Genomic DNA, 19,533 nt, shown 5'->3' with positions numbered 1-19,533 from the left:
ACCGTTTGGTATGCAGCTAGAAGCTCCAGTAAGCAGAGTTTGTGGTCTACATGCCCACCAAGAACAAGGCAAGTCATGTCACTCATCATCATCTTGGTCCAAAAACCCATTTTCTTAGCAAATCATGTGTTTTCTTTTCACGTTTGATGCAGATTTTGGACGCAATCAAGTCGACTTTCAAGTACTAGCCGTTCTATCTGTTTCTTCACAAAACTTAAAGAACTATATAGTTTGTCTATTTACACGGTACTAAGTGTTTCTTGATAAACTAATAAGCCATTAATTGCCTAATACCATATGTGGCCACTAAAAGCTAACAAATAATCGTTAAAAATGATCTATGATACTCGAAACATTTAAGACACTAAAACTGCAAATCGGCTTAAAAGGAGTTTATTACAGAGTCTAGGTGTCTTATTACAAGATGGTTAGCACAGAGGTTCTAAGTTACTATGGTATTACTCAGTGAAACAAACATTACAGGAAACAAGATACGTGGAAGAAACATAGAACAAAAAGAAAACAAGAAGAGAGATTACATTGGCATCTCCTTTCGGTATTTACAGTTTTTGGTTTTCAATCTGGATCAAACCAAGTCCTTGTTGAAAGATGATAACCTCACCAAGCGCTTTTCCACCACCCTGAGATCCCTAGTTCTTGACAATCCAAATGTAAACATGCTTTTTTGTTTCTTTTCATAAATAGGGCTCTGCTTGTATCAAAGGATCATAATCAAACCATTGATTAGTTTAAGATGTATAAAAAAAAAATACAAAGAGAGATATAGAAAGTTGGAGGGCTTACAATTATTGCTGGATTTTCCTGAATTCTGTAAGAACTGGGTAAATATTCTCAAAGGCGGTGTAAGTCTCTTCTCTCATCTGATAGTGATTATCATCAGATGAGCCCAAGTATTTTCATAACAAAATGTGTTTAACTCTTTCTGAGAGAATGTAAGATTATTTATTTTACCTTGGCTCCAGTTATAACAATCTTTCCAGACACAAAAATAAGGAGTACTATCTTTGGTTGTTTCATCCTATATATCAGTCCTGGGAATAGTTCAGGCTCGTACTGGAGAGAGAGAGATGCGAATCATCAGATCAGACATTATTATCTCCAACAAATACAATGATAATACGATTCTTGTGGTTATCAGTTATCACTTACACTTGAGAAAGCACTGTGAGAGTATGCAAGACCTTCAAGCCTAATGGGGAATTTGACATCACAAGACCCTACAATGTTCTGAATCTTGAAATCCTGCAAAGTGTGTAATCAGCTTTTTTAATTACTAGACTTGTTTCGTACAAATTTCTGCTTAGAATGGCGCTGTATTAATCAGTGTGTGTTGGATCAAAACCAGAGATAGATCATTGAATACCTTGAACTTTGCAGGAAAGCCAAGCTTTTGGACAATCCGAGCGTACTGAACAAACAAATAAGACTTCTTTTTAACATAACAGAAAACAAAACACCTACTGAAATTCTATCATGTTTATGACCACCACAATGTTCCTAGAAGACAGAAAAATTACCTTTCTTGCAGCCAGCTTCGAAAGATGTTCACTCTTAGCTCCAGTACACACCTGAAATAAGACAACATAGAAGCCGCGTTAAAACGAGAACAGGGTAGATCGATCAATACAAGAAAAAGGTGAACAAATATGCTGTAAAGACGATATAGCATTACCATTTTCCCAGAAGCAAAGATCAAAGCAGTGGTCTTTGGCTCTCTTATCCTCATGATTACCGCAGCAAAACGCTGGAACATGAAACACACGGAACATTAAATTGAATCCAGAAAAATATAAACAAAATTAACTTTAAACTTCATTTGGCCAATCAGGTTCAGAAAAAAAAAACAAGCAAATGTGACGTGTGTAAAAAAATCATTTCATATGTTAAATACAGAGGTGAAGAAAGACAAATGGCTCTCAGAATCACTTTATTTAATTCAGGTCCAAATCAACAAAGAAAAAGGAATGAAAACCTTGGGGTTATATTCAGCATTACGAGCCTGCAAAGCTATGGCTTTAAGATCAAGCTTGCAGTCCAAGTTCACTGTCGATACAATGTTTCTGAAACACACACACAAACAATGACAAAAAGTTTTACAAAAAATCAATCTTGTCATTTCACAAAGCACAAACTCAAGAATCTAAAAAAAAAGGACAAGAGAGAGAGAGAGAGAGAGAGAGAGCTCACTGAAGAGTTGGAACGATCCCTGAAGGATGCTTGCTAAGGTCAACTGGCTGGCTCCCTTCCATTCCTTGTTCAGCCATTCTCTAACACAAACAAACAATCAGCTAGAGATCTCGACACAGACAGTATAACTGAAACTCATGTGGATCTAAGCCGACAAACATACACGAGACAACAGATGATTTAAATCGAATTCATTGACCAAATAAGGTTGTAATAAAAAAAGGGTTTTGATTACTGAATTTTACGAGCATAGAGCTTATACAATTGTTTCACAATCAGACACGGACCGTTTTTGTTAACAGAGGTATGAAACTAATCGAAAGAACTATGAGATCCAATTCGAAACGACAGCTTAAAAGGTAGGACGAAACTGAAACCAGATCCGAGTAATTGAACCCATAAGAAACAGAATCAGACCTTTCGCTAGTTTGCAGTTCGGAATCTCAAATCTAGGGTTTCGTCAGCCCCAAATGATTGGAAGAGAAAGATTTGAAAAAAGGGGTAGGCTTTATATACAAACAAAAGAAGAGGGGATTTGGAGAGGGAAAAGAAATTTGTAAAATGGGATTTATAAAGGAAGAGACTCGTTTTCTATATCGCTCCCTCTCTCTCTAGAGGCCTCTTGGGGATGAGATTTGTTCTGTGAGGGTCGCGTTTTGGATCTGATGAGGAGCTTATGGACTTCTTTGTTGGTGCCTATATATAATTTCCTAAACTACCCCTCGCTCATTATGTAGAACGAGGGTAGTTCTGGGAAATCACGTGGATATACCTAACATTACTGTCTTTGCTGGAGATATATGTCAACGACCACTCTTTGTCCGCCACGTATTTGTGCTCGTGCGTGTATTCTTTAATTTTTATTGCAATATGTATTTTGGTTAAAATAATCAAATCCGCTTCGGACACTAGTGTGTTGTTATGTAATAAACACGATTTTTACACCATAAAACAGAGTAACTATGATTAACGATGAATATATATAGGTTTAAGAAAACGTTAAGGAGATCAACGATTTTGTTTTCCAGGAGCCCCAGGTCCCTTTTTACGAGCTTGGCGCGATACACTCCCTGAGACCCCCACTTTTATACTTGCAGATATTCGTTCGTCTTGATAATTGTAAAACAAACCCAAAAACATAACAAAAACAAAATGAGATACATAATTGAATATGATATCTGTTTAAGAGAGGAATCAAAGCAGACACTTACTCGGCAAGGTTCGGGCCATCGTTGTGCTGTTGAACGCAGAGAGTAGTAAGAGAAGAATCAAAGCCACTATTGATAAAACCTGACGATTCATCCCTTTGCTTGCTTATTCTTTTGGTTAAGATTACTCTGAGAGAGGTAGCGTTATAAGTTCTATACTTATATAGGGAAGGAGGAGATGATGAAACATTTGGTATATATCAAGTTCGTTAAAGCCGCACCTTTTGTTATTTTTCCACACAGCTTTTTATGAATTTCCAACTACTAATCTAATCTTCACGCGTAAACGCGATCGTTGACTAAACAAGGTACTGCACTGTTAATTAAAGTCAAAGCGCAACAAACACCACAAGCTGACTTTTACAAAATTCTCCCAAGAACTGTTCAAAACAAATGATAAAAACTTCTGTTTTTCAACGACTAGCTAGTGTTCAACCAAATCTGAGAAGCTTTATGTACAGACACAAAAAAAAACAGCTTAAAGGTTGAACCGTGGTCAAGATCATATATCTATAAAGTCTTCTGTTGCCTCAAGTAACGTGTTTCAAGATCATATACCTAGAAATTCTAGCAAATTGACTCATCCAGTGAATCCACGGACCCATGACCCATCCGTGAAGACTAAAATATCATCCGCAAAACTCAAGTATTAGATTCACTACTCGACACTGCGGATGGTACTCAAATTCTCCATTGGCTTCTGCCTCATTTAAAAGCTTGGAAAGAACATTGTTCATGATCCCATATACATAGGAAGAGAGAGAGAGCAACCGATCTGATCATGTTGCACTCGTAAAGAATTCCTCAAAGCTCCCATTAACCGCCACCGAAAAGATGCCGTTGAAATATATACAAACACTGATCCAATGAATAAATTGATCGGGAAGATTCATGGCTTTCAAGTCGAATGTGATAAAAGGCCACCTAATTATGTCAAAGGCTTCAGAAATGTCAAACTTAATAGCACAATGAGGAGATGTAGATGTCTTGTGGTAACCAATGACCAACTCAAAAGCAAGCAAGACATTCTCCAAAAATAATCTTTGTTAGACAAAAGCACTCTGATTAGGTTTAATTGCTTATTGTATTAGAACCTTGAGGAGGCCAGCCAAGACCTTATGCAATAGATTACAGCATGCTATTGGTCTGAACTTTTTCATAGTCAGAGCATTCTCAACCTTTGGTATTAAAGACAAGATGGTAGCATTGATCCCTGTAGGGAAGAAACCATAGAGGAAAAAATATTGGACCGCGGTGATAAACTCACTTCCAACAACAGACCATGCATCAATGCAGAATTCCGTTGTATAGCCAACATAACCCGAAACTTTATCATTAGGGAGGGAGTGCAATGCAGAAAATATCACCTGAGGAGTGACATATGCCACTAAACTTGCATCTATTACAGCGGACCATCTGAAGGTCAACAAATTCTGGAGAGAGGGAATTGAAATATCCTCACTGACATCTTGATATTGTTGGAGAAATCTCTGAAAAATGCTGTACAACTTCTTTTTTTTTTAATATTTTGCGCCAAATTAAAAGACACACCATCCCCATTAATCAAAATTTTGATTGAATTCCTTGAGTTTCTAGCCTTGACTGCTACGTGAAAAAAGCAGTACTATGATCTCTTGCTTGAAGCCATCTGATACAAAACTTTTGCCGAAAGAAATGTTCTTCAATACTAGCCAATTTGTGCCTTACGTTTGAAATTTCATCAGCCACAGCAAAGTTTGAGGGAGTTGGATCTAGTAGGACCTGATTTTACCAGAAGCACAATGCCTCATACGCCTGTTTTGTTCTCTCCGTAATGTTACCAAAGTGATTCTTAATAATTATTCAGTGCTCCCAACTCCTTAAGGAACTTCAACTTGTGATGAAACTGACTGAGAGTAGTTCTAGAGTCGAATAAGGGTTCTGTCGTATCCTATAATGACTGTACAGTAGGTAGAAACTGCTCGCGATCTGCCAAAAAGGTGAGAAACTTAAACGGCCTTCTAACTTCTTCTCATATATCCGATAATAACACCATACATCTAGCATGATCAGAAACTTCCCCATTATTGCACTTAGCATAAGAATAAAGGTATTAATGCATCCAAGGACCAAGTCCCATTTATCAAAGTCCTATCAAGTTTCTTCCCTACTGGATTACCCTCTCTTTTTTTCTACCATGTGAACAATGCACCCACATACATTAAATCAGTGAGGTCATAGTTTTATCAAAATAATTTATTATGCTGGTTTTTGAATTAATAAAAAAATTATGCTTGTATCTGGGGACAAAACTTAAAATTATGCTTTATTTTTCTCATGTTTATTGTTTGGATATAAACATGTACAATAATATGATTTTACAACATAAGCGATAACTATGATGATCAACTATTTGGTGTTCATGAAGGTTAAAGAAAACTTTGAAGAGATCAATGATGCTGTTGTCCAGGACCAGGAGGTTTAGGTGACTTTTTACGAGCTGGCGGCGACACACTCTCTGAGACATCAATTTTTAAACTGGCAGGTACTCCTTCCCCTTGATAATTGTAGAAAATAAAATGAATTGAATAATGAAATCTGTTTACAAGTGATAATAATATTATATAGAGTTCAACAAGAAGGTCACTTACTGAGCAAGGTTCGGCTCATTGTTGTGTTGCTGAAGGCAGAGAGTAAGAGAAGAATCAAAGCGACTAATGATAAAGCCAGACGATTCATTATTTTCTTTTGGTTGAGTATTACTCCAAGAGAGGTAGTAGTGTTATAAGTTCACACAAGTTGTATCTCTTATATACTAAAGCACAAGTCACTTAACCAATCAAATTGTGCCACATAAGATATGTTTATAATTGCAAAAAAAAAAAATCAAACTAGATAATGCTTAAGGAGAAAAAAAACGCTTAAGCAAAAAAAAGTAACCGTATCTATCAACGTTTTTTGAAATAGCCCATGATCCACGATCTTACTCTTTTCAATTTTAATTGCTCCTATATCTTCCAGATTCAATACGTAAACAGAAGAAAAACTCCAAATCAGTCATAACAGAGATTTGCTCATTCTTCTATTTCAAAACCTAATGAATGTTTTGAACTAGAGCACGGTTCAATTTCAGAGTAAAGGGATCTCAACAACTCATATATAGCAGTGACGCTATCTTATTGCTTCATCAGAACAGGCTGGAGATTCATGGTAAGACCCGCCAGAAAGCGAGGAGGAAGAAGATAAATAGCAGACGACGTGGTAAAATCACAGGAAGGCCTTTTTATAAAAATAAAGAGGTTCTATTATTTCACCACCTAAAGGATCAGACTGTTAAAGGATATTTTTACTACACAGATATATCTTGAAAACACTTTTGGATTAACATTATTTCCCTGTAAATTCAATGTTTCAGATTTCCTGTAAATAAACAGGTTTATGTACGGTTGCAGGGACAAGAGAAACGTGAAGTGTTGAAGATGACAATGGTGCTGCTATAGGAACAATGATTAAATTCTAAAACAAAATTAACAGATATCTGTATATGTTAGCTACATGTATGTGTTAATTGTTTCAGTTTCTTGGTAAATTTGTCCATCTCGCTGCATTCAATTTTTTTGTTTGTTTGTTTCAGGTGTTTGATATCTCAAATTATTCTTCAGATTTAGTGCATCCTCTTAAATCCCATAAAATAGGAGTTCAAACAATCAAATTCATAAATGTTCTTAATCTCAAAGGTATTTTGACGGTTCTCTATGTATATAATTTCTCAACTTTGCTTTCACATCAACATACAATTTATATTTAGAGTATTTACTAGAGTCTGCATGGTTTAGTCAAGTGTAATGCATTGCTTATCATTTATCTTATATATTCAGATTTAATTATTTTTCATTGTTTACTGACTTTTACTTCTTGATTTGCTTCATAGATAGATGTTTCTCTATTACATGCTGATATTTTCAGTTGGATTTGTAAGCTTTTTTTTCATTTGAAGATGGAATAGTTAATACATTAATGGATATAATAAACCAAAGAAGCCATAAACTACATGTTAAACATGAAAGGCAAGACAAAAATAAATAAAACAGGAAACTTTAAACTAATATTTGTACTCAAAGATCAAATTTAAATCAATGTGGAATTTTATAAACAGATTTAAGTGATTTTATATGTTTGTGGTTGGTCAATTATAAGTGTGTTAACAATGTATACTCATCTCTTTTTGATAAGCCAAAGTTAGTTATTTTATACATGTAAATTTAGTTATCTATGTATAATTGAACTTAGGTTTTATTTTTAACAAAAATAATACCGTGCGAATGCACGGGGTTAATACTAGTACTATATATATATAGAGAAGTAGATCTGGATGGTCTATAAAAACTACAAGTTCGTTAAAGCCACACCTATGTTGTGTTTTACAAACGTGATACTCTTGGCTTATATGAATCCCCACCTAATAATCTTCACGCGTAAGTGTTTGAACCGAAATCGGTGCTGTGCGGAGATAGACAGATTTCGATGGTGGCGTTAGAAGAGGTCTTCATGCTGAGCTTGAACTGGATGGATAGAGAGTAAAAGAGGATAAAAAGAGGTTTAATGATTATTGCTGGACCCGGTGAAGGGATGCCTACGTACCCCAAATGGGGATCAAGCCAATCGTAGTTCTACCAGGTGGGATCACAAGTGCCTAGATGAAAGCATGTGGAGAGGTGTTTCTCTCTCTAGAAGTAGAGAGAGATGGGAGAAAGGCTAAAAGGAGTTCCCTTTAGAAGAGGAGTGTTTCCTTATTTATAGAAGGAAGAGGTCTAGGGTTTCCTAGTGACCTCTTTTTAAATGGGCTGAGCCCATTATTGTTGGGGGCAAAGCCCAGGTCCAACAGTAAGCCCCCCAGTTCGTTGAGAGAGATGAAATTGATCTCAATGAATTTTACGAAGAGGGTTTATAAGAAAATGGACTCAATGCTTTTACATTTGACGACCCAAGCGAGTAGTACATTTACTAGGCGAGTTGACTGTGAAACTCATGCCTAGGGCGCAAGTTGTACTCTTGCTAGGAGTTGACTATGAAATCATCCTTAGAAGCAGTAACTCGGCCAGTAACTCATGCCTGAGCGAGGGAGAGTAGATGTACTCTTACTAGGCGAGTTGAGTGTAAACTCGTGTCTGGAGAAAGACAAGTTTACTAAACTCGTGCCTAGATAGAGGCGAGTGGTACTTTTACTAGGCGAGTTGGCTAGCGAACTCATGCCTAGGACACGAGTTGTACTCTCGCTAGGGGAGTTTACTATGAACTCATCCCTAGAAGCCGTAACTCGGCCAGTAACTCATGCCCGAAAGAGAGAGAGTAGTTGTACTCTTGCTAGGCGAGTTGAGTGTAAAATGTGCTTGGAGAAAGGCAAGTTTACTAAACTCGTGCCTACACAGAGGCGAGTAGTACTTTTACTAGGCGAGTTGGCTAGTGAACTCATGCCTAAGACGCGAGTTGTACTCTTACTAGGAGAGTTTACTATGAACTCATCCCTATAAACAGTAACTCGGCCAGTAACTCATGCCAATAAAGATAGTTTACCTAACTAATGCCTAGGAACCGTAGCTCGGCGAGTAACCCATGCCTAGTGAAAGAAGGGTTCACCAAACTCGTGCTTGATAAATGGCAAGTTGACGGTAACTCGTATCTAGAAAAAGGTGAGTTGAATGTAAACGCATGCCTAGTAAAAGACGTGTTTTCTCAACTCATGCTTAGTAAAAGACGAGTTCACGACTAACTCGTGCCTAGTAAAAAGCAAATTTGTAAACTCATTCTTAAGAAAGGCAAGTTATACTCGTGCCCTAGCGTAAGTACATAGACAAAGTCGAAATGCAATGAAGCCGAAAGACAAAGTCATACCTAGTGATAGGCTAGTTATGGAAGATGCGGCTTCGACGAATGACGCGACCGGGATCTCGCCTCTGTTACTCGGCAATGTTGATGAGCCCTAAGCGAGAAACGACACCAGGAACCGACCAAAAGCCTTTTGCGAGTAAAAGTGATGGGGTGAAGTGGCCGAGCAAAACGCATTGACCTCCACGTAAAGCTAATTATTTGTTCTTGGTATTGGGCTTATTGGGCTTCAGCTTCTTGTTTCTTCTGCTGTGAGGCCCAAGCTTCATTTCATTTCTCTTATGCCAAGTAAGAATCTTCTTTTTCTTTGGCACTTATGAGCAAGAATCTAACTTGTCGTTTTCTTGAAACAGAATTTGAAGGTGCGTACGTCGTCCCTCTGCTCAAGCTTGTGACCGACAAAGAGTTGCGAGGAGACGCGAGATGAATCTTCTTCTCCACGTCCGAGTAACCGCATGAGCTCTGAACCTCGTGGTCGTGACGTGTTGCGAGAGCCATGATAAATCATGGATTCGCGATCTCAAATCAAACCGCAGTCGACGGAGCGAGAGTTGGCGACACTTTTTTGAGCAGTGACAAGTGATGAAGCTAAAGGTCAAGCCTGGTGCCGAGCATCGACTGTTCCGAGTAAAGCACGTGACGGAGGTGACGTTGGCTAGGCTGCTCCTCGGCATTGAGTCGTTGTGATTGCTCCCAAGCCGACTACTGGTAAAGTGAGACGACGAACTTTTCTTTGGCGAGCTGGTGAGCTTTAGGCGACAAAACGATGAGCTTTGGAGATATCGTTACCGTTGGGATTAGCTTTTAGTCGTCATAAGCTTTTGTTTGGCAAGAGGTTTTAGTCGGCAGGAGCTCTAGTCGGTGACAATCTGCTTGGGAGAGTACATAAGCTCAAGATTGGCGTCATGAAAACGACACAAAAGCTTTGTGAAGAGCTTGCTGTGTAGGCGCTGTGTTGGAGTAGCCGCATGAGCTTGAGCCGAGTAACTTCATAAGCTCGAGCTTAAACTATTGTTTGGCACGAGTTGGAGCAGAGTTTATACTCGCTTGGTGCTGGTGGAGAGTTTGAAGGCGTATACCATTCTGACTTTAATAAATGACGGGATGAGACGAGATGAACTTCGAACTGAGGCGCATGAGAAGAGCTTTAAGCTCTTAAGGAGCTTGTTCTGGTCGCGGCGTGCTCGTCGGGAGAGCTTTAAGTCGGCAAGACCATCACGACTTGAATCTGAACGGATTTTAAGGCCTCTCGTCTCTGTTGTTCTCTCAATTTTGCCGAGTAAAAGGGAAGCAAGTTCTTTTCCTCGTCGCATTCATGCGATAGGTTGCTGAGACATCACATGCTCTGTTTCATCATTTTTTTTTTTTAAGAAACAGAGTTCAGGTTAGCAACGAGCCGCCATTGTTGGAGTTGGAGTTGACGGTCTTGTTTCAGCTATGACGAGTAAAGCGCGAGTCTGTCGTTCGGTGTTGAGAACCGCTGCATCTCGGGTGTCTTTCTTGAAGAAAAGAAAAAGACCCGTTAGAGAGCTTTAAGTCGTCAAGGCCATGACGACTTGTTGAGCTTATTAAGCTTGCTATGACGAGAGACGCGGATAAGCTGGTGCCGAGCGAGTGCTTGTGATATCACACTTTGAGCTGATGAGATAGCCTTCATGGTGAGTTGGGCTCGATGTGGGCCTCTTCTTGTTAAAAGATTGGCCGATCATGGTAGGACCATGAGATTTCAAGAATCAAAATCCTCGGTATGATTTGAATGGCATGGACCGAGTAAAAACTCTTTTTTTTTTGTTTTTGTTTTTTTTCTTGGTTTGCTACCGAGCAAATGAAATATGGTAGGTCCCAGTCAACTTTTTTTTTTTTTTTTGGAGCAATAAAACGCAATTTGTCATTTACTCGCTTTTTGAAAGAGTAAAAGTGACGACTAAAGGACTCAGCTTGTCGTTTTTTTTTTTTTTTTTTTTTTTTTTTGCGACGAGTAAAAGTGACTAAAAGTGCATTTACTCTTTTTTTTTTTTTTATTGCGACAGAACGATCAAGCGATGACAAAACGATCAAGTGACGACAGAACGGTCAAGTGACGACTAAACGGTTAAGTGACGACAAGCGGCCAAGTGACGAGAAACGGCCAAGGTGACGACCAAACGGTCAAAGTGACGACCAAACGCTCGAGTGACGACAAAACGGTCAAATGACGACTAAACGGTCGAGTGACGACTAAACGGTCGAGTGACGACTAAACGGTCAAGTGACGACTAAATGGTCAAGTGACGACCAAACGTACTCCGAATTCAATCTTTTTCGAAGATACTTCCCCATGCCCCACGGTGGGCGCCAATTGTTTGAACCGAAATCGGTGCTGTGCGGAGATAGACAGATTTCGATGGTGGGGTTAGGAGAGGTCTTCATGCTGAGCTTGAACTGGATGGATGGAGAGTAAAAGAGGATAAAAAGAGGTTTAATGATTATTGCTGGACCCGGTGAAGGGATGCCTACGTACCCCAAATGGGGATCAAGCCAATCGTAGTTCTACCAGGTGGGATCACAAGTGCCTAGATGAAAGCATGTGGAGAGGTGTTTCTCTCTCTAGAAATAGAGAGAGATGGGAGAAAGGCTAAAAGGAGTTCCCTTTAGAATAGGAGTGTTTTGTTATTTATAGAAGGAAGAGGTCTAGGGTTTCCTATTGACCTCTTTTTAAATGGGCTGAGCCCATTATCTTATAGGCCTTGTTGGGGGCAAAGGTATTTCATAGGAACGCGATCCTTGACTAAACAAAGGTACTGCACTGTTTCTTAAAGTCTATGGACTCCTACAGTGGTGGTGGCACAAATCATATAACACACATTCATAAGACTTTTGTTTTTCAAAATGTAACACTCAACCAAATCTGGGAAAGCTTATTTACAGACAAAAAACAACAGCTTAAAGGTTGAACCCATCCATGATCATATCAAAAGCTTCGGTTGCCTCACGTAACATTTTCAATCGGATGAATTTCTGTCTTGAGACGAGGACGACGAGAACAAGCTGCTAAACGGCCATGGAATCGAGAATGCGTTCCTATTACCATCATCGTTCTCCTCCTCTTCTCCTTCTCCTTCGTGACGGTTTGCATCGCTGTTCTCAGTTCCCTGGCTGCTGCTGCTGCTTGAGGCAGAAGAAGACTCATTAACTCCATTGTTGTCATTTGTTGCTGAGTCAGCAGTAGTCTTGGTCTCATCTGTAGGTAACTGATACCGACAAACAGGGCATGAACTGTGAAGCTCAAGCCACGGGAGCAAGCAGTCAGCATGGAAGTTGTGCTTGCAGGGCATCTGTTTAGCCTCGACCCCAACCTCAAAATCATCCAAACACACAGAACACTGCAGACTAGGCTCTTGGATTTTGACAGTGGCCAAAGACTCGACATCTTCTTTACGAGCTGGAGGTGTTCCGTATCTGTTGGGATCATTCTCCGCTAAACGCTGGAGCAGCGCTTCGAATCCAGGACCGATGAAATAGTCGCTTAGAGAAGAACCATCAGGCATAGAATCCGTAACGAGAGAGCGTGGGACGGCGATAATCTGATGATGAGGACTGATGACGATCAAGCGTTCATTTGACGGATGGTTGTTGTCATCATCATCTCTGTTACTACTACTCTCAGGTTGGAGTGCTCTTACTCCACGAAGCAATTGCACAACGGAAACGGAAGAACGTCTTCCCCTTCTCCTAAGAATCTCTTGAAGCTGCGAATCCAAGTCTCTACCGTTTCCGGTTTCATTCTCAACAGACTCAGCACTCTGGTTCCTTGTGGCAGAGTTGTTCATCATTTCCATCAAGATGGGAGCCCAGATAGAAGTGGTTGTTGCTCTCCGATCCTCATCCATCTCTTCAACAAAGCCGCTTCGACAAAAGGGGCACTTGATCTCGTCTTCCATCATCACCGCATTCACAGTTTGGGAACACATGTGGCACCAATAACTCGTCGCATTAGTAGCTTCTTCCATGGCCTCTATTCATGTTCATAGTCAAAAGATTACCATGAGCGAGAAAGAACAAGTCTCGATGAAAACCCGTTTCTCAAACTCACCAATTAATCTTTTAGAAAACAAACTTTTTTTTTGGTATTATTTACAAAGAGGAAGAACAAATAAGGCTAGTCACGGAGATTAAAATGACAAAAAAAATAAAATACTAACCAAAACGATAAATGCAAGAAAGAAAGTAAAGCACCTTTTTCTTAAACTCCGAGTCTTCTTCAACAGAACAGCAGATGAATCTCACAGAGACGAAAGAAAATATAAGGAGCAATTTCTGATTATTTTTGAAAATTAGAAGCAAGCAAAAGAGAGACAAAGGGGGTTTAAGTTTTTGTGTGGAGGAGTGCTGATTCCAGATCCTTCTCGGTTTCTCTCTTTTTCTGCTGATTGATTACGACATCATTTAAATTAAAGAGTAATTTACACTCCAAGGCAGTTTTGAGTTTTTTTTTTACAGGATAAGGCAGTTAATGCTACTAAAGTAGTTTTTGTGTGAAAAGTCATAAATTGCCCCTGGAAAATGGTAACTGGTCGCATATTATTGGTTGAGACTTTATTTCTCTGGTTACACTTTGAATTTTAAAAATAACGGGGAAGACCCGATGAAGACTAAACCTATTTTTCTTTTTTAATTTACCAGACGTGTATCAAAATTTCTTCACTTCCCGTAACTTTTGAGATCCCATAGAGAAATTAGAGAGACGGCGAAGGAGAGAGGAGCAACGACGGCGACATCTGAAGATTAAAATTTCCAGAGAGACTATTTGACGAGCGATGAGTGACGACGGCGACGATGTCGAGGAGACGCAGCCGGCATGGAAAGGAAAAAGATGACGATTTGTTATGTGGCGGTAGTTTTTTTCTTTGATGTTGTTGTACCTTTTGCCTTTTTCTGATTAAGTTTTTTTTGCAGAGAGGGTAAAGGTATATATGATGTAAAACAAGGGCAACCGGAGAGAGAAATCCAAAAGTTGTCGAAGGAGAGAAAAAGCGGCAAAGGCGATTTACGGTGAAAACAACATTTAGAGACGAGTTGTGATGGCTATTTGATGGAGCTGGCGTGGAAAGGAGATCGCTGAAGGTGAGTTTTCTGTTGTATTACTGATGGTTGATTTTTGCAGGAGTAAGAACCGATGTGAATTTACTTTTTTGCTTGTGTTTTGCAGAAACGGTGGAGGCGGAGGATGTAAAAGAATTGCTGCCGGAACGGATTTTTGCAACTGACCGGTTCCCTAACAAGAGGGTTAATACAACCGATTATCTTTCGAGGGTGAGAAACGCGCTTAACAATACACTCGAGATGGCAAAGTTGATAGGTTCTTGCTTTGGAGGGCTCTTCAAGTTGCCAGCACAGAGGTTGTTGATGGGGAATTTGTTCATAGCATGATGACTAGGCAAGTCGTTTGTAAGAAAAACATATGAGATGTGGCTGGTTTTTGGTAGGAAACCATTACGGTTCCCGTTGGTGGGGTTCAGAGAAGTGATGGGATTGCCGTGCGGGGAGTTTGAAGATGGTTATAGCATCGATTTTCACTTATCCCATAAGGATGAAAACTATGAGTATTAGGATAGACTAATTGGGAGTGATATGTATGTAGCGGTGGTGGAGTCTGAAACAGAGATGTTCGGGTGGAGGAAACGAATGTTGTGTCCGAAAATTATTGTAAATAGTGTATTCGTGGCGTGTGTACAAAGAAATAAGTGTACACATGTACGTTACACACATGCTGTACACGCGTACGGAAGCTATGTTTGGGCTGGTAGACTTATACATAATAACCATTTTGTGCATGTACGATAGATAAGTATACACTTAGGTGGGCAATTTTGGATGACGTGAACGTTAATCAAACCTAAGACTAAGAATTCTACAGCCAAGCCCTTTTTGAACATTACAGCCAAGCCCTTTTACCATCACACTTAATTATATGCATTCACATGAACATTATATTAATTGTACGTATGTGCTTTTGTTATGTAACGTTTAGTACATTTTGGATGTTTTTTGTAAGTTGTACATATGTAATTTTGTTTTTCTTGTTCTTAAGTAAACAAACTATGAGATACTAATGTTTTTCTTGATTTGTGTTTTGTGTATGTACATTTGTTCGTATATACTGGTACACTAGATGACCATAAGATTGTGTACATAATATTTCTGTAACATACAATTATGGGTGTACACATGTACAATATTATATATTTTTGGTGTGCATATGTACTTGAATCATGTCTCACTGATAAGTCCAAACCTATAAGCTTTAGCATATCAAATTGAACAGCTTTAATACATTTTAATGTAGAAATACATCAACTTTCGCGAATAGAACAACTTTAAAACAGAACATTAAATTAAAATGAAAAAGTGAAAGATGGACTCTTAAAACTAGTGTCGCCTTTCAATCTAATAATAACAAAAATATTCATGCATACCTTTTGATCTTCTTGTATGAACTATAAAACTCAGAGATTATAGCTTTTGTTTTTTTTTATTATGTTCATTGTTCATGGCGTACATGTGTACAAATGATGTCCACATATACACAAAAGTTCGATATCCACATGTACAAGAGAATCATTGTCATTGTTTATAGCTAATGTACTTTTGTTTCATTGTCATTGTACACGGGAATCATTGTCATTGTTTATAGATGTGAATCACTGTACACGAGAATCATTGTACACGAGAATGATTCATTGTATACGAGAATCATTGTACACGAGAATCATTATAGATGTGAATCATGGTACCAAGAATCATTGTCATTGTTTAACCTCCTCTCCACCTTAGGTTACCTGTGGGAATTTAAAGAAGAACATGGGGATGTAAATCAGAACGGAAAATAGTGGCGGAGATGCCATAGAACGGTGGCAAAAATACACAAGACATCGGAGAACAGTGGTTGAGAACTGATAACGGTGGTGGAGAACGGTGGAGGAGACACCGGAGAAAACACCAGCGAAGAGACCAAAGTATCACGCGTGGAGGCGAGGGAAGCACATGACGTTGATTGTATCTATGTTGTCGTCTACGTCGATGTTGCCAACGTCTCATTTTCATATATCTTCATTTACATTTCTACTGTCATCTACGTCACTGTGGTGTGACGGTCATCTACGTCACTGTTACCATTGGCGTTGTGATTGGTGTTGTACCCTTCGTCGTCGTCTACGTCACCGTTGATGTCTTCTACGTTATCATTACACCTCCGTCATCGAAGATTTGACCGGAGAATATGTTATGATTGTGATTAAAGATGATAAAATCTGAAAAAATAAAGAGGTAAACATAAAGAATATGTGAAGATTGAGAAAGAAAATCAATTAAATTGTGTAGAAGATGCAATAAAACCGTTGATGCTATATTGACCAAAAAAATCCAACGGTTAGTGTGTAATGGTAGATATATGTCATGTCACACTTTCTCTACTAAATCTGAGCTGTTGGATCGTGAAACATATATATCAATGGCTGTGATAACATCCCGCCTAAAAGCACGTCTTTGGTTTGTTTAGTGAAAACATAGCCAATTACAAACTAGATAAATTAATACAAGTGGGCTTTGTTAGAAAAAAGTGTGCTAGGAGTACAAAGTGACTTATCCTGACATAAAAAACTCAAAACTGACATTCAGTGTAATATTCTCAAAAAATCAGTCGGCCTTTTTTCTCAAAAAAACTTATTAAAAATCCATGACATTTTTGGGGTTTATTTAATACTTTAATATAGGCTTTTTAGCTCCACTTTCTCTTGGGCTTTATCTTATTTATTCTATGGGCTTTACACGGTGTTGTAGAAAATCCGAACGATGGCAAAGTTTTGCTTTAAATCGTCGGAGCGAACTCTCAATTTATGAAAACTCGATCAAGTCTCCAAACCGCATCTAACATTTCCATATTAACCGGATTCAAAACATGTCAAAACCCTCACATCGCATGGAACAATGTACAATGCAACAATCTCCATCATATCACGTCTCCACAGCATGTAACTACAATCTTCATGCGTATGAACAATCCACAAGATTCGATCTAGTTTTATAAGTATTTTTTTTCTCTTCTCAAGATCATCTCCCTCTAAACTCATATCAAACACACAAGGACAACACCTATACACCCCCCAATCTTTATACTATCTCCATTGAAACCCAAAACAAAACAAAAAAAAAGTAGCTCCATTTACACACAAAAGATAAACCCGGAAAGAATCAGCAGGTAGATTCTTAATCTATAGTCTATTCTAACCACGTACCCCCAAATAAATAAATGTTTTCATACAAAATAAATAATGAAAAAAGCTAAGTAGAAACGGTGCTTACTTGTCGTCAACATATATAATCTTCTTGTCCTTTGTAAGAACAGGCAGATTATTTCATGAATCTCTCTCTCACTTACTTGGGCGTGTGCTTCAAATCCTAAGCCTCAGCTAATGCAAAGTAGACACATGTTTCATGTTTGTTTAGAATTTGCTAAGATAGCACCACCTTTCTTGAATGGAGATTTGCTCATAATGAAGACATCCCCGGCGGTTGCTTCAAACCTTTCTCTTCCTACACAGAATTGTCTTATTAATATGTGATAGGAGAGACGTGAAGGCAGCTTAAACAAGACAACCATGAACCAAAGGAATGTTGAATCAACGGAGACTAACATCAATTACATGCAATGATCTGGATGTGGGGGACTTAATCTGAGAGGCTTCTGCTGCAGATGGTAATCCATTGTTCTCAGCTGAATAATGATTCAGCTACAAAAAAAAAAAAGAATTGGACTGACTGAGTGAGTGACTTATCCCAGACCCCAGTATAAACAAGAGTGACCTGTGTTGCGTTGGGTGAACTCAAATTGGATTGGGCCTCCGCCTCTTCAAAAAGAGAGGCGTAGTAAGCATGGTCGTAGATAGAACCACCCAAGATCTCTTCAGCACCTGAACACTGCCTGTCTATAGCAGGCGTTGGCGGGTTCAAGAAGCTGTTCCGCAAATCAGAATCCGGTTCACGGGGGAGTGAAGTGTCGACAATAGAAGCACCAAGCCTATAAATCTGAAACCACAAGAGAGAGGAAGAGAGCCTCACAAAGAAGCCAACCATCTCCATAGCCATGGTCAGCTTCACTGAAAATACAAAGAAGGTCCCATACGTCTCCGCTGAAATGCTCCTGCTTCATCAACCAAAAGGCATGATATGAGCAATAATAATGTCTCCAGCATAGATCAGAGGATTCACCATCATACCAAATCTCTTGGGTGAAGAGGATGAACCAGGAGATATCGAGGAGAAGAGCGCAGAAGAGGAGAGCAGCGTAGGTGCGGCCGAGGCTTTGGCTATTGCTCTCGATTGCCACAAGCGCAAACAACGCAATCACCAAGTTTATGAGCAGAACTCCATTGTATAAGGCCCCTAGTGATCCTATCAGAGCGCAGCCAATCTGGATAACAATCTCGGATCGATGAACCCTAGATAGACCCAATCGAAACAGATTTGAAGAGAGAGAGAGAGAGGGGTGACCTGAGCGTAGATGAGGATGACGGCGAGAGATTGGAGTTTAACATAGTCGCGAAGCCAAGGCTGTATTCGATCTCGCAAAGAACCACAAAGCATCTTCAGTCAATCTCGCCCCCTTCATAAATATCGATTAAGAGTTTTTTTTGTGTTGGCGGGATCACATCGAATCGGAGATGATCAAATCAAATCATTCTCTCCTCAGAAATTACAAATTCTCTTTACTAACCAAATCAGTATCTCTTAAAGTGAAATTAAATCAAATCAAAATAAAGGACTGGAATAACTCCTCTGCTCTCACTAGGCCCACTTCCTCTTTTCAGTTTCTTTATAATTCTCTAAACTGAAAAAAACAATTCTCAAGAATAACCAATTTTAATTGAGAAATACTATAAGATAGCACAAATTTTTTTTTTATCATAAATATAGACTCTAATAATCAAAAGGGCAATTGTCAATAATAGCAATTTTTGAAGTTTATGTCTCAAAAATAGCACTAGAAGGAGAAAGTCACAAAAATGACATTCATTAAAAGGTAAAATATCCCTAATACCCTTGGTTTAAAATTAAATAAACAAACAAAAATAAATAAAAATAAAAAAATGAATTTTTTTTTATAGATTCAGATTATATATTTTCAGATTCGAAATTTTTATAATTTTTTTTTTGAAAATTTTTTTTATTTTTTTTTCAAATTTTCTTTTTATAATTGAAAAATACTTTTTGAAAC

General features: G+C 38.7%; 3 protein-coding genes across 8 annotated transcripts; all 3 read right to left on the bottom strand.

The window, feature by feature from the left end:
- Positions 1–436: 436 nt before the first annotated feature.
- On the bottom strand, positions 437–3,578 carry LOC125609463 (TATA-box-binding protein 2). Its single transcript, XM_048780925.1, has 11 exons — positions 3,420–3,578; positions 2,626–3,317; positions 2,209–2,288; positions 1,994–2,081; positions 1,694–1,765; positions 1,539–1,589; positions 1,385–1,429; positions 1,171–1,263; positions 973–1,074; positions 805–881; positions 437–709 (listed from the first exon to the last, which is right to left on the bottom strand). Exons 3-10 carry the CDS (start codon positions 2,283–2,285, stop codon positions 807–809), a joined length of 603 nt encoding a protein of 200 aa, XP_048636882.1. The 5' UTR covers positions 2,286–2,288; positions 2,626–3,317; positions 3,420–3,578; the 3' UTR covers positions 437–709; positions 805–806.
- An 8,533-nt stretch (positions 3,579–12,111) lies between these two features.
- On the bottom strand, positions 12,112–13,678 carry LOC125609462 (E3 ubiquitin-protein ligase SIRP1-like). Of its 3 annotated transcripts, none has more exons than XM_048780922.1 (2): positions 13,497–13,678; positions 12,112–13,275 (listed from the first exon to the last, which is right to left on the bottom strand). In XM_048780922.1, the coding sequence occupies exon 2, from the start codon at positions 13,268–13,270 to the stop codon at positions 12,263–12,265; it is 1,008 nt and encodes a 335-aa protein (XP_048636879.1). In that variant the 5' UTR covers positions 13,271–13,275; positions 13,497–13,678; the 3' UTR covers positions 12,112–12,262. The 3 variants fall into 3 exon arrangements, with proteins under 3 accessions (XP_048636879.1, XP_048636881.1, XP_048636880.1); XM_048780924.1 differs by having other exon boundaries at positions 13,463–13,653; XM_048780923.1 differs by having other exon boundaries at positions 12,112–13,281; positions 13,497–13,642.
- A 2,247-nt stretch (positions 13,679–15,925) lies between these two features.
- On the bottom strand, positions 15,926–19,144 carry BNAA05G13680D. Of its 4 annotated transcripts, XR_002664504.2 has the most exons (6): positions 18,810–19,051; positions 18,536–18,729; positions 18,123–18,462; positions 17,954–18,049; positions 17,622–17,852; positions 15,926–16,570 (listed from the first exon to the last, which is right to left on the bottom strand). XR_002664504.2 is itself a non-coding variant. In XM_013800966.3 (5 exons), exons 1-5 carry the CDS (start codon positions 18,900–18,902, stop codon positions 17,808–17,810), a joined length of 765 nt encoding a protein of 254 aa, XP_013656420.1. In that variant the 5' UTR covers positions 18,903–19,144; the 3' UTR covers positions 17,248–17,807. The 4 variants fall into 4 exon arrangements, 3 of the variants coding, with proteins under 3 accessions (XP_013656420.1, XP_013656421.1, XP_013656419.1); XM_013800966.3 differs by lacking the exon at positions 15,926–16,570 and having other exon boundaries at positions 17,248–17,852; positions 18,123–18,459; positions 18,810–19,144; XM_013800967.3 differs by lacking the exon at positions 15,926–16,570 and having other exon boundaries at positions 17,248–17,852; positions 17,963–18,049; positions 18,810–19,054.
- Positions 19,145–19,533: the final 389 nt, after the last annotated feature.

The sequence above is a fragment of the Brassica napus genome, chromosome A5 (assembly GCF_020379485.1).
Source record: "Brassica napus cultivar Da-Ae chromosome A5, Da-Ae, whole genome shotgun sequence".
Taxonomy (NCBI): domain Eukaryota; kingdom Viridiplantae; phylum Streptophyta; class Magnoliopsida; order Brassicales; family Brassicaceae; genus Brassica; species Brassica napus.
This window is presented reverse-complemented; position numbering and strand designations above follow the sequence as displayed.

What these genes read in the sequence shown, in the direction of transcription:
- LOC125609462 (XM_048780922.1), bottom strand. Translation starts at nt 13,270, where the DNA reads ATGGAAGAAGCTACTAATGCGACGAGTTATTGGTGCCACATGTGTTCC.
- BNAA05G13680D (XM_013800965.3), bottom strand. Translation starts at nt 18,902, where the DNA reads ATGCTTTGTGGTTCTTTGCGAGATCGAATACAGCCTTGGCTTCGCGAC. An exon ending in CTCTTCACCCAAGAGATTTG is followed by an intron (nt 18,463 to 18,535) that starts GTATGATGGTGA and finishes TGGTTGATGAAG; the next exon opens with CAGGAGCATTTCAGCGGAGA. An exon ending in GTTCACCCAACGCAACACAG is followed by an intron (nt 18,050 to 18,122) that starts GTCACTCTTGTT and finishes TTTTTTTTGTAG; the next exon opens with CTGAATCATTATTCAGCTGA.
- LOC125609463 (XM_048780925.1), bottom strand. Translation starts at nt 2,285, where the DNA reads ATGGCTGAACAAGGAATGGAAGGGAGCCAGCCAGTTGACCTTAGCAAG. An exon ending in CGAAGCTGGCTGCAAGAAAG is followed by an intron (nt 1,430 to 1,538) that starts GTAATTTTTCTG and finishes TTGTTTGTTCAG; the next exon opens with TACGCTCGGATTGTCCAAAA. An exon ending in CTCACAGTGCTTTCTCAAGT is followed by an intron (nt 1,075 to 1,170) that starts GTAAGTGATAAC and finishes CTCTCTCTCCAG; the next exon opens with TACGAGCCTGAACTATTCCC.